Source organism: Cynocephalus volans, chromosome 8 (genome assembly GCF_027409185.1).
Source record: "Cynocephalus volans isolate mCynVol1 chromosome 8, mCynVol1.pri, whole genome shotgun sequence".
Lineage (NCBI taxonomy): Eukaryota > Metazoa > Chordata > Mammalia > Dermoptera > Cynocephalidae > Cynocephalus > Cynocephalus volans.
Window position 1 is genome coordinate 144,297,216 of NC_084467.1, and position 14,263 is coordinate 144,311,478.

Below are 14,263 nucleotides of genomic sequence, written 5' to 3' on the forward strand. Positions count from 1 at the left end.
AGCATCGCTTCTTGGATATATGTTCAGTTACATCATAGAATCAAAGAAAGAGGCTCAAAGACATGCCTTGGCCCCCAGGCAGGCCTGTGAGGGCTGAGACCAGCGCTCAGTGGTCTCACGCCCTGTCCAGTGCTCTTTGCCCTTGTCACCTTGCCTCCTTGTCCCCATACCTCACTGTAGAAATCCAGCCAAAATGTGTCCTCTTGTACAGGACTTATTATTGTTATGTTTCTGAGAGACGCCTCTGTGCAATTATCATTTGCAGAAGTGAGAGTTTTCCCATAATGAAGGCAGAAGCCAAAATTCATGTATTTTTAGAATTAATAGCATATTGTCAATTGTCATGCCACCAAATGAGCGTGAGGTGAGGAGTGAGTATATTCTGTGATGCCGGCAATTGCTGGGTAACAGGAAGGTTTGACTTTTCCAGACTATCCACACGTCAAATGCGACATCTCTTTATGTATTATTTTTAACATCCACAATGAAATGTGAAATGGTGTTAACAGTAGCCCAAGGATACCAAAGCTTCAAGATTAGAAATCACTTTTAAGCTGCCTTTCTTCCTTCCAGCGGGCTGCCGTATTAACACTCATTACAGGGAAGCAGAGCAGATGGGCAAGCAGACTGATTAGTTATTTATATATATATATATATATATTTTTTTTTTTTTTTTTTTAATGGAGCTTAGATATTGGATCTTTCTTCAATAAAATAAAGGGGTTTTTAGATGTGGCCTTGATTTCTTTTTTTAATCAGGAAAAAGGGGGCACTTTGCTGCTGATCTATTAATAATGTGGCTGGATCCTTTTCTTAACTGCTGTCTTCAGAGCTCTCTGTGTACCCTTGGCCATCAGAGTTTGATTTCTCTCCAATCCTCCGAGCCTAAGGTGGAGTAATCATAACATTCTTTCTGGTCTAGGATTTCTTTATGGAGTTTGTCTAATCCTAAGGTATTCATGTTCTTTCTGACCTAGGATTTCTTTATGGAGTTTATCACTTCTTTTATGAAAAAATTCACTTTTTAAGAAAAAAATTCATTTTTTAAGAAGTGCCTTTCTTGACAAGGAAATTGTCTACAATATTTTTGGCTTTTCTATGCAAAATGAAAAAGCTCATGACTAATTAGTGGAAAGTGAAATTACCGACAATATTATGTAAACAGAAATGTTTTCCTGTAGTCTTTTTTTGAAAAAAGGTTAAATGTCTTTGATTTTTCTCAAAAACAGATTTTGTTGATTTTCTTCCTTCCCAGTTTTATAAAAGTAGGTTTTTTTTATAAAACCGTGCTTCTAATTCAAAAAATTAAGGTAAAGAGAAGAGCCATCATAATCTTTCCTTATAGAAGGGCAAAGGTATTACATCTTTGTAGTATGTTATATTGTGTAGAAAGAAGAACTTCCTCATGTTATAACACAGAGTGTTCTGGAACAATAATTCTCCTTAAAGAAGTTTGAGGCACCGTGTAAGGAGAGGAAGGATAAACACACATGGTTACACATTCTTTAATCCATTTTTGAATTTGAATTGGATTTACAAATTTGCTGATATATTTTTATCAAAAACAGGAAAACTATCCTATAAAGATGGCATTAAATTAGGTTAGCTCATGGCGTGATAGATTACACTTTCTAATTACATGGCACAGGATAATGTAGACGTACAACCATTTGGAGAGGTTTTTAAGCAAAGCCATGAGCAATTAATTGGGCCCCATGTTTTTAGAGGTGCCTGATGAGCCTATCGCATAGATTATTTAGCTTAAAAAAAACACCCTCAGTGGCACTTAGTTTTGGAAGATTCCATCAGACATCAAAGATGCTTCGGTTTAATTCTCACACTATGATCCGTGACTTCAGAAACAGCACGCTGTGAGTAACAATAGGTGAAAACGAGACTCTCAGATCTGCGCGTGTTGTGGTCTCTGCACACTTGTTTTCAGTCTCACCTATGAGACTGTGCTGTGGTTTCAGAGAGGTAAATGAATAGAGGGTGTGGGGGCTGGGGAAGGAAAACTGAGCAAAGCTAATGGAATAATGGAAGCTAAAAAATTACTGTAGTTTATGAGAAGGCTAGAGCAAACTGAAGGGAACCATTTTTGAGCAGATGATTCTAGTTGTCATTAAAGATACATTTCTGAAGTTCTGCTCAGTTTGAGGTCTTCGTTGGATTGAGGTTAAGTGGAAGAATTTTCAGTAGAAATGAAACCTTGACATCATATCAGGCTATAAAAGAAATGCAGTTCAGGGGTGTTTTCATGATGTTTCTTTAGCTGTGGTCAGGTCTCAAACCTGTGACATCTCCTGACACTCTCCCAAAGCTGAGTCAGAAGCCTGTGGGGTGAAGTCCTCTGTCATCCTGTATTTAACCTGCGGTAGCCGTACCATATTGCTGTGAAACTGGTTTTTCTGTCTCCTTCTCTGGTTGTTCATATTCTGTGGGTATTGAGGGAAAACCATATCTTATCTTGTTTACCACTATATACCCCAATACCTACCGAACACATCTGTCACTTAGTAGTTTTCGATAAATATCTTTTGATTAAATGAATGAATGATTGGGCAAGTGTTTATGTGCAGAATCCAGTGACATAGTAAAACTATGATTGACTTTATGAATAGGAGATCTTCTGCCCCTCAAATAACTTCATAATTATCACCTTCAAATGTGTAAATTATTCAGATATATTTCTGATAAATTTGTAAAACTTGAAAATATCACTCTAAAATATATACTGTATATGTTTCAAAAACAAAATCTACACCCATTTATGATTTGGAGAGAACTCATATTGAGTGATAGTGCTTTTAAAAATATATAATTAAGTTGAAACTTCCTTAGTTATTGTTTGAATTGGATAATCATATCTAAGCTGCTTGTTAACCCGCCCCTCACTCCAAAGCCTGAATAACAGAAACATTCTTTTTTTTTAAAAAAAAAAAAAGATCATTCTTATATGTTTATTTTTGTTGTCCTGCTGCAGTGTATTTGATTTTCATATCATTTCAACTGTTTAAGTTCAAATAAAAAATATGTTTATTTTTTATATTAACACACCTTCTGAAACACAGCAGAAACACCACAAAATGCTTTTCAGGGGTAGCAGAAGATAATTCCTGTCTTAGATTCTTACCTTTACTTCTTGGATAGCATTAGAGGCTGTAAACATGAAATTGGAATAAGGAAGAGGAAAGCACGAGAGGACTCCCACGGGGGATGTTTGTAAGTTGTCTCTTAATTCTCAAGGTACTTTGGTGATCTTTTTAGGGTCTCCTCCCCCTTTTCTATTTTCGCTTTGTTTATTTTGAAAAGGTGGCAACAGTCAGGGAAGCGAGGCTTCCCCTCTCACTTCAGTTTTCTCTCCTGTGTATGTGTGAGGTTGTTTTCCCCTTAGTTCCTTTTTGAAAAGTCAAGAATTTACGTCTGCAGCCCCACCCCTGTTACCTTACTGATGATGCTGGAGATGAGGGCAGGGAACGCAAAGCAGCAGCAGCAAGAGCAGCAGCATCTCTTAGCTGCTGCCTGGTGGGAGAGGAGTTTTTCCTCTTCTGCTACCTTTGGAGCTGAATGCCTTCTCCTAGCTCTCTTGCTGAATAGTTCGATGATGCTTCTTCCAAAACCAGGGTAGGTTGACAGAATGGATTTCTACACTATGAATTTAATATTTTCACAGTGTGCTCAAACTTGGATCAGAAAGACTTCCTAGATCATATGACATTTTATAGTTTATCTTAATTCAATTGGATAAAAGGTAGTGAGGCCTTCTCCAGACCCTTCACAAGGCATTAACAGTCCAGTCCTCTTCCCTGTCCCCCACTTCCCCCCATAAAATAAGCACACATAAATATGTCAGGCTAGTCTTGTCCACAGCGTAGTGTCTTAGCACAGGCTTTTGCTCATATCTGAATGATGCGCCTATCCTGTCAGCCTGGTAAATTTTTACCAAATCTTTAAGACCCTACAAAAAAATACCATCTCCTCTTTTAATTTCTGCCTCTGTCTGGAGATAATTTAATCTGCTCTTTTGAATTCTGCATTATCATAGATTCCTGTGAAACCTTTATCATAGCACTTACTGTATTATGTGCACTTTTAAAAATGTCAGTCTCTCCCCCATCAGATCCCTAAGCTCTATACATTACTGTGAACAGACCATGAAATAGAAATACTGTGGCTTTAAAGACATTACTGCTAAATAATAGAATAGGTGTGTGTGTGTGTGTGTGTGTGTGTGTGTGTGTGTGTGTGTGTGTGTGTGTGTGTGTGTGTGTGTGTGTGTGGTGTGTGTCCATCCATAGGCCTGGATTTTGTATAGCTTTAAAAAGATGAAAATATGTTAACATGAGGTTACCTGAAGTGTAGAGAAGATAAAAGCATTAACTATCTAGGAAAAAAATCTTCCCAGATTGTAAAACTTCACCAACCAACCCTGTTCTTTTTATTAATGATTTAATACAACCAGTGATAGAATAGTCTGAGGAATTATATAGACATGACCACTGATATAGTCATAATCAGTATTTATTGCAAATGGCAGAGCTGGGCAGAGCTGGCCTGCAGGGTAGGACGGGGAAGCTGATGGCCTTATCTCAGCCTGCTGAACTGGGTGGACCTCAAGCATGTGCTTTTCTTTCCCTGAACGTTTTTGAGATTCTAGAATATTAGCAAACCTATAAGCACTTTCAGTGTAATGTGTGGCAAGGAGTAGTGCTCAGATATTTATTTAAATAAATGTTTGTATAGTTTTGTATCTCCTCAAAACGTTCACCCCTCAGCCATGTGCTGTTCAGGGGCACCCCTTCTGGAACTGCTTTCTGAGTGGGGATCAAAGGAGAACGGGCCATGTTGCATTCCCTTCCTGGGTCCCCCATTGCAGTCCTGGTGCAGGGGGCTATGCCTGATTCTACCTAGTGCACACAGCCCAGCTGGATGCTGAGACGCACACTGGGCCGGGCTCCCCCATTCTGATCTAGCTTTTTCTGTTCTTGCAGGTGTGCGCAGCTTGACCAACTCAGCAGCAAGGTGGATTCTCTTTGTGTTTAAAGAAACAAAAAAATGTTCCCGTGTCTGTAGAGATGATTTGCAGTTCAGCCCGGCTGAAGCTGACCGAATGAGACTATGGGCTGTGCCTCCGCCAAGCATGTTGCTACTGTTCAAAATGAAGAGGAAGCCCAGAAAGGGAAGAGCTACCAGAACGGAGATGCATTTGGCGGTAAGTGCTCGCAAACTTCACTCCTGACTTGTAGACTCCAGGCCTATCGCTGCGGTGGCGGTGAATAATTGTAGCGATTATTGTGTTACAGCATGTGGGGTAAGGACATGGTGAGGTCTAATAGAATCAGTGCAGATCTTCTACGTTGGGTAATTTACGTCATAATTTATACATAGGGGACTTTGAGGAGCATCGTGGAGGTTTTATACAGGATCTAGCATTTAAATCAGGCTTTAAAGAACTAGTAGGATTTAAGTAGGTGCATGGGACAGTGGCCAAGGGGTGCCCTGGTGGGGGAGAACTGTAAGACTGTAAATAGAGGTCCAAAAGTGAAGTGAGTGAGAATTTATAAATGAGGGAGTGAGTTGCTTTTCAGGATTCACGGAGAGTGAATTATACATTTCCAGATTCAAAAATACAAATATAATGAATTTAATAATCATCTTTTAACCTCTCTGTGATGATTCAAAGTGACTTTAGAATATCTACTGCAAGATACTAGATATCCACAGACTGCCAACCCATGGCCACATCTGGCCTGCAAATATATTTTTTGGCTCCCCAAATTTTAAAATGAAAGGCAAGGCTGCCTTTAAAAACTGAAGTATTGCACAAAAAACCCCAAACTTCTTCAGAAGATCTGGCAACACTGGGTGTTCATTCATTGAAGCGACAGTCAGCAGGGTGGGGTAGCAATTGCCCCATCAAGTCAGGCTGTGGCCTGCAGTGAACTGCTGACCCTTTCTGGTGGATGCACACCAAGTCCAATTCACTCACTGACATTACCTGCCTGGCCGCTTACAGGCTTTTGAGTTTGCCTGATCTTGAGTTTGTCCTTTGGATGATTAACTATTGCTCTGATGAAGCGTGGACATGTGTACAAAATTCCAGTTAGTACAAGGCAGATAAAACAGTTTTTGCTGAATTATTATTAACAATTATTTGACAATAATACCTACTACTTGACATTTACTTATTTATAAAAACACCTCTTCACCTCTACTGATAAAGAACCTCATTGAGATAATGTTTACATGTAAACAACTGCATTTGCACCATTTAGTCACTGCTAAATAGTTCTGCTGCTTTTAGCCTTTGATCCATTGTAATGGTTGTTTTAGTCCCCTGGTGAAGAAGTGGGAATGCTGGGAAAGAGCTCTGTTTTAGTGTAATCCCATTTATCTGTTTTTACTTTTGTTGCCTGTGTTTTGGAGTTCTTATCCAAAAAATCTTTGCCCAGACCAATGTTACAAAATGTTTCCCCTACAATTTCTTCTTGTAGTTTTATAGTTTTGGATCTCACATTTAAGTCTTTAATCCATTTTGAGTTGATTTTTGTATGTGGTGAGAGATAGGGGTCTAGTTCATTCTTCTGCATGTGGATATACAGATTTCCCAGCTCTATTTATTGAAGAGACTGTTGTTTCCCCAAGGTGTGTTCTTGGTGCCTTTGTCAGAAATCATTTAGTTGACTAAGGATTGCTCTATTAAAAGTGGACTGGAGAGTATAGGAAGGAGCTTGTTTTCTTTGTTTTCTTTTAAGGAGATATGTTTCTTGCCTGGGACAAATTTGCTTCTACTGATGACTACCTATAGAATTTAGAACTGTGGAGAAAAGTAACATATATATTAGTATGAGCATCTTCATAAAGCTAGAATCCAGATCATTGAAACCATAGTTTCTGGGAAAACAGCTAATTGGAGCTAGAGTCACTGACCCTTAAACACTTAAGCTTTGAGAGAAAATAAAACTAACTTCTGTGTGATGTTCTGTGTCATTATCATTTTTATAATAGAGCTACCATTTATGGGGCCACCACCATTGTCAAACATGGTGAGGCATTTACATTCATTTTCACGTTGAGTTTTCACAACAATCACGTGAAATATGTGCCATCCCAATTTATCATATTCGAAAGCTGAAGCACAGAGAGATGGACTGGTCCAAGGTTGCCCAGCTACTAAGTGACAGAATCCAGATCTCTCAGACTCTAAAGTCCACTTTTCTTTCTCAGTATGGCTTCCTGGTGCCCTGCTAGCTCCCATTGGTTACTCATTCCTTAAGGCAAAAAAAGTATTAATTGGTATTATACTATGTGTAAGGCCTTTTGCTAAATGCCGTGGAGATTACAGAGATAAATAAACCTTGCTGTTGTGGGGGCCAAGGGAAAGCTTCCTCTTCACCCCTGGTGTTCACTGAAAAGTCAACTGTTGAGATTCAATTAATACGAAGAAAAGGCATAAACATTTCATTTTAACATGCTGGGGAAGGGCAATGTGTGGGGGAATCACAAGAGAGTGATTTCCCAATAACCCAGTGGGGTACAGAAGCGTATGTACCAATCTTCATAGGGGAGATGGGAGGAAGGGAATATAGACAATTCTTTAGAGGGACAGGAAATGGTTATTAGGAAATGAGCCTGAGAGGCAGATATTATCTTGAGAAAGAGTCTGTGCAAGTGTGGTGACCTCCTATTCTCTTCTTTTCTCCAGGGGTTGATCTTTTCTAGTTATTTGATAAGATTCCTAGGGAGGGGATGTTAAGAAAATTGCATTTCTTTTGGAAAGATGCTTTCTTAGTCAGATGGAGAAATTGCAGAGAAAGTCCCCCCCAGTGCTTGGTGGGGAAGACAGGACAAGTTTAGAGGGACCTTGATTCTGAGGCTTATTTATAAGGCCTTTCAATTTTCAAAGCACCATATTTTTAAAAATTTAATTTATTTTTTTTATTGAATCAAAATCAATTATGCATATTTTGGGGGTTGAACATTGAGATATGTTGACCAAATCAATATTACTAGCATATGTATTGTTACAAATCGTAATTATTCTTTATGCCCCTTGTCCAATCTCTCCCCTTCCCCCTCTCCCTCCTCCTCCCCCCTCTAATTACCCTAGATTTCTTCTCTCCTTCTGAAAGAATCATGCTTACTCTGATAATTTGTTGCCTAGATGATCTGTCCAATGCTGAGAGATGTGATCGGGTCCCCCAATATTATCATAGAGCAGATGCTGCTTCTGTCACTCTAAAATGGGCTTTGTGGAAAGAGACATCCTCTTCTTTTCTTTGTCTCTGCTGGTGACTCTTCTTGTGTGAATGCACTCCAGTGGTTGGTGGACCATTTGCATGGTGCTTGTGGTGTCTAGTCGCTTTTGAGGCAGCCATGGTTATTGTGGAGGCTGCAGTGGGCCACCCACATGGAGGTGCTGTTTTTGGTATGCTCCTTGGCACTGGCGGTATGCCTGGTTGTGATGTGTGTCTGGTCCCCTTCTCCATGTCTCTGGTCCCTGGGCAGGCCCCAAGTCACTGGTGCCATGTGCCAGGTTGTGGGAGGTGTGTCCAGTTCCCTTCTCCATGCCTTGGGTCACCAGGTGAGACCCAAGGAGCTGGCTTGGTGTGGCTGGTTGGGGGAGAGGGGTCCAGTCCCTTTCTCCATGCCCCAGGTCCCTGGGCAGGCCCCGAGGCAAAGCATCATATTTTAGGGAATACTTTTCTGTGCCCCAACACTGTCTAGGACTTTATAAGCTGGTAAGGAAGTGTTCAGAGGCAGAATAAGCCACATATCATAAGAGGAAAGGAAATCATCATGATAAGAGTCAGGGGGACAGACAGTCTGCATTAAAAGGCAGAGTCAAAGCAGGTTTCTTAGAGAGGTGACATCTGAATTTGGCCTTAAAGGTCTGGAAGAATTCTAAACCTGTCAGATGAAGGTTGCAGGAAGGAATTGAATGAGGAAAGGCTAGAGGTAATGTGAGACATATTCAAGAATTATAAATAATCCAATTTGAATGAAATATAAAATATAAGTGGGAGAGAATTGGCTAGGAAACTAAGTTAGGGTTAAAATATAGAGGACTTTGAATATTAGATGACAGTCTTTAGAAAGATAATCTTAGACTGTAAAAGCAAAATTCACTGATATTCAATATATTGTACTTAAATTCTGCTTGGCAGTGAGACCACTTAACCATCTATTTCATAATTTGGTTACAACTTGTATGGCCAGGAAGACTCTATAGTTCTAGAATACTCTGTGTATTTGATTTTGCAAATGTTACCATCTGATAAAGGAGCCTTGTGTTAGTCAACTATTGCTTGGTATTTGACAACCTCAAGATCTCAGTGGCATTCAACAATAAGCGTTTCTTTTTTGATCATGAGTTGGTGGGTCAGCTGGGGTGGCGCTGCTCCATGTGTCTCTCATCTTCCTCCTGGGACCAGTGAGCCAGTGGGGACATGCTTTCCAATTGCAGAAGGGCAAGAGTGCATGCAGTACAAATAATGCCTCTTAAGTGTGTATTAGAGCTGGCACACTGTCACTTGCACCCATGTTTCAATAGCCAAAACAGGTCACACGAATAAGCCCAAAGTCCAGAGACAAAGAAGTGCACTCTGACCACAGTGCACTCATGGCCAGGGTGTGGATGCAGGGAGGTTCAGGAAGTAGGGCTAGTAATCAGTCCACTCCAAGCCCGCCTGGTCATTGCTGTCCCTGTGGCTCCATGTAGTCCATGCCATAAAGTGCAGTTAAGGCCTCTGCTCCATCTTCTTCCTCCTCCCAGTGCTCATACTGAAGTTTCGTTTACTCCAGCATTCATCACCTTGTTAATCTTTCTAACAGAAGCATTTGCAGGTTTGTCGTATTATGTTAAATAAAGCAGGAATACAAGTGAGGAGAGAGCTTCACCAATCAAGGGACATACTTGGGGAACCCCCTACAGGGTTCTGGGGATAGAATTGCCAGAATCCACTGGAAGATAAGGAAGATAAGTGCTGGTATCCTAGATGTTACTGAATGCTAGTGTTTGGATATGATAAGATAAGGTCCTTTGTGGTTTTCTCTATTTAAGTTAGTTTGCAAGGAGATGCTTATAAAATCCCAAGATGATCCCAGGTAGTTGCAGATGAATGACAGGTGTAGCTGACTTTTAACCATTTGATATCTTTTGTCACCCATTGTTTTAGTGATCTATTATGGCATAGCAAATGACCCCAAATGTAGTGGCTTGAAATAGCACTGACTTATTATTTCTCACGTGGGATGGCTGAGGTTCATCTGCTGTTCTCTCCTGGCTCAATCGTGCAGCTGCATTCAGCTGGGATCTCAGTTGGATTTAACTGTCCAAGACGGCTCAGGCCTCTGTCCACGAGGCCTCTCTTCCAGCAGGGTAGCCAAGCTTTTCACATGGTGGCTGGCTTCCAAGAGAGGAAGTAGAAGCTGCCAGGCCTCTTAAGACCTGGGCTTGAAAGTCCAAGAATGTCACTTTTGCTGCATTCTGTTAACCAAAGCAACTCACAAGACCATCCCTGAGTCCAGGGGCACAAAGTCACTCCCTGTCTTGATTGTTGGGCGCCATCTTTGGTGACTGGTTAGCACACCCATTGAGAGAGGCAACAAGACCTCCACGACTGGGTTATGTTCCAACCTGGACAATCATTCTGCCTTCTAAATCACCCCTCTATTTTTCACTGAATAAAGTGGCCTCATTCACTTTTTAAAAGCTAAATGTTTTTAAATGTTTTAAAAATGTTATTAGCACATGTTGTTGAAGAGTTGACAAAGTCTGTGAAGGGTGGCATATTTGGCTCTGAAGTATGTCTCTGAGTGTGTGAACACACACACACATTCGATCCTTTTCCGAAAGGTGTTAATTTAATTTCATAGCTTCTGAAGACATACTGGGGAGCTTTGATGCATATTTTGTTTATACAAATGGTAATTTCCATTTTTATGAAGCAGTTTGATCTCTGTAATGTTTTGGTTATTTAGGAGACCGACCAATCCAAATGTGTGTGACTGAATTTCTGTAGAGTGTTCCACCATCGAGGATTAAGTGACAAATGGGCATGTTGACTCCTAGATTTCAGAGAATTTAGGAGGCCATTGACAAGGAACTTTATCACTGATATTTACCTATATGTTTTCTTTCACTTTAAGTGTTGAAGCATGAAAAATGTCAGCTCTGAAGTTTTCTGCCTTATATCCTGTGGCCCTCTCAGAAGGCAAATCCAGTCCAGGTGGCCCCATCTCCAGATTGGAATTTTTCTTCCCTCAGTTGGCAGGGCAGATGTGAATAGTGGTCAGCAGATCCGCTGAGGTCATTCAGAGGACAGCTGAGCAGATTGCCAACACCAGCTTGCAAAAAATAAGTAACCAACCAGTTCAAGTTATCATGAACTAGTTTAGCAAGTTCTAGGGAAAGCCTAGTGCTTATTGGATTTCTTTCCACAGTCATTCACTTAGACTTTTAGAGTAGATGCATAGAACAGATCCAGGCCTTATTAAGGAACTTAACATGTCAAAACCTGAGATCATTATCTCTTCTGCATCCTATCCCCAAGGGGGGAGAAACTCTTGTAGTTATATTGACTTTCCTGTTTGCACTTTTCCTATTTCCATTGTTGCAATAATGTTGGCTCTTGCAGTTAGTCCCAGCTGCTGTGAGTCCTACCTTCTCCTGGTTTTGCTTTTCCTGTCATTTCTGTAGTTTAGACTGTGACAGCCCATTGCCCAGAGGATTGCAGTGTCCTCAGAACTGACCTCCCCTTAGCCCCCTTTGCTGTTTGCTTCTTTGCTTGTTTTTTGTTTATTTGTTTTTAACTCCCCATTTTTTACACCACTGTCAGGTTGGTTGTTTTAAGTACTCCTCTGTTGGTGTTAAGTCTTCTCCAGAACATTCTATGTGTGCCTAGTTCTTAGCCTATGAGATCCCAAATCCTTAGTTAATGTCCAAGGCTTCTGACAATGGCTCATACCCTCCTTTGCAGTCTTGTTTCTTACTCTGTTCCTTAGTGATCCCCCTTCTTCAGCCAGACCGGACAACTCACCCTTGTGACCTCATCCCACACCTTCTGTGCTCCAGGCCCTCCGGTACACCATGACCTCTGCTTGGCATGAGCCCTTTCTTCTGCCTTCTTCTCTGTAAATCCCGCCAGATTTCGAAATGTAAACTGTTGCATGAAGCTTTTCTAATACCTTCAAAAAGTACCTCTTTCCTGCCGTCTCAGAATACTTTTATATACTTATTTATTTATATATTTATTTATTTTTTTAAAAATTTTTATTTTGTCGATATACAATGTGGTTGATTATTGTGGCCCATTACCGAAACCTCCCTCCCTCCTCACTCTCCTCCCTCCCACCCAACAATGTCCTTTCTGTTTGCTTGTCGTATCAACTTCAAGGAATTGTAGTTGTTATGTCTTCTTCCCGCCCCGGTTTTTTTTTTTTTTTTTTTGTGTGTGTGTGTGTGTGTGTGTGTGTGAATTTATTTATTTATTTTTAGCTCCCACCAATAAGTGAGAACATGTGGTATTTCTCTTCCTGTGCCTGACTTGTTTCACTTAATATAATTCTCTCAAGGTCCATCCATGTTGTTGCAAATGGCAGTATTTCATTCGTTTTTATAGCTGAGTAGTATTCCATTATGTAGAGATACCACATTTTCCGTATCCACTCATCCGATGATGGACATTTGGGCTGGTTCCAACTCTTGGCTATTGTAAAGAGTGCTGCGATGAACATTGGGGAACAGGTATACCTTTGACTTGATGATTTCCATTCCTCTGGGTATATTCCCAACAGTGGGATGGCTGGGTCGTATGGTAGATCTATCTGCAATTGTTTGAGGAACCTCCATACCATTTTCCACAGAGGCTGCACCATTTTGCAGTCCCACCAACAATGTATGAGAGTTCCTTTTTCTCCGCAACCTCGCCAGCATTTATCGTTCACAGTCTTTTGGATTTTAGCCATCCTAACTGGGGTTATATGGTATCTCAGTGTAGTTTTGATTTGCATTTCCCGGATGCTGAGTGATGTTGAGCATTTTTTCATATGTCTGTTGGCCATTTGTATATCTTCCTTAGAGAAATGCCTACTTAGCTCTTTTGCCCATTTTTTAATTGGGTTGCTTGTTTTTTTCTTGTTTACTTGATTTATTTCTAAATATATCTAATCTCTTTTATGAGCTGGTTAGCTCCCTGAAGGCAGGGACTGCATGGTCTTGAGAGGACACAGTTCCCAGAACGGCAGAGAGCTGGAGGCAGAAGTTGTTCTGTGATCAGGTTAGGCACTGACTGTACCAGCTCCCCATGGCCTTGAGTACTGCCAAGTTTGGTTAAAGGACCAAGAGCATCTGATGTTTGTAAACATCGTTTAGATGAAGGTGCTTAGATGATTACAGAAAATTCTTCTGGAATGGTGGTGGAAGACTGAGCAGCAGTAAAGCAAGCAAGGTTTGTTGTTTTCTTTCACCTGGGCTCTATATTGCTACGTGGCTTCAGCTAAGTTCTGATCATTGGCTATATATTGAGAGCATATAACAGGTGTGTGTGTCTGTGTGTGTGTGTTATACCAACCTGTTACCCATCTAAAATGCTGTAGGGGTGTATTTCATAGGGTTATGGTAAAGGTAAAATGAGAAAATACATCAGATTTATTCAGAAATTGAAAGCAGTTGGAGGCAAAGTAATAATTCATTGCTTATTCCTCTGCTACATTCTGACTGCATGAAGTGAAGATTGATTAAACATACCTGTGCTTATGAGACAGTAACAGAAAGAATGTTTGTATTATCCAATATTGTAACCATTAGCCACACTGGCTGTTGAGTCAATGAAATTTGGCTAGTCCCAATTGAGATGTGCTGTAAATATAAAATGCACTTTTAAATTTTATATTAAATGAAGATTTAATATGAAAAAAGGAATGTAAAATAGCTAACTAATCATTTTTATTGATTACATGTTAAAATGATAATATTTTGAATATATCAGGTTAAATAAAATATATTATTAAAGTTAATTTTACTTGCTTTCTTTTATTTAATGTGGCTACTAGAAATATTAAAAATTCATACCTAGCTCACATTACATTTCTGTTGCACAGTGCTGGTTTAAGTCACTGAAAGTTTTGGAATATACTAATTATAGGGTCTAAAAGAAAAGAAGTTAGGCGGAGGCCGCAGCCCTCCTTTTCTGCTTTGATTCTCCATGGATGGGGGTGCATTAAGTAAGCACCAGTGTTGTTCTTGGGGGTAAAAGGGTCC

General features: G+C 40.2%; 1 protein-coding gene across 3 annotated transcripts in view; it reads left to right on the forward strand.

The window, feature by feature from the left end:
- The window catches only part of C8H1orf21 (chromosome 8 C1orf21 homolog), a 223,953-nt gene that overhangs the window by 71,748 nt on the left and 137,942 nt on the right, over nt 1–14,263 (forward strand). For all 3 annotated transcript variants that reach the window (XM_063104089.1, XM_063104090.1, XM_063104091.1), the window contains one exon: nt 4,992–5,212. In XM_063104089.1, the coding sequence (XP_062960159.1) occupies nt 5,119–5,212 (94 nt within the window). In that variant the 5' untranslated portion in view covers nt 4,992–5,118. The remainder of the gene's footprint in view (nt 1–4,991; nt 5,213–14,263) is intronic.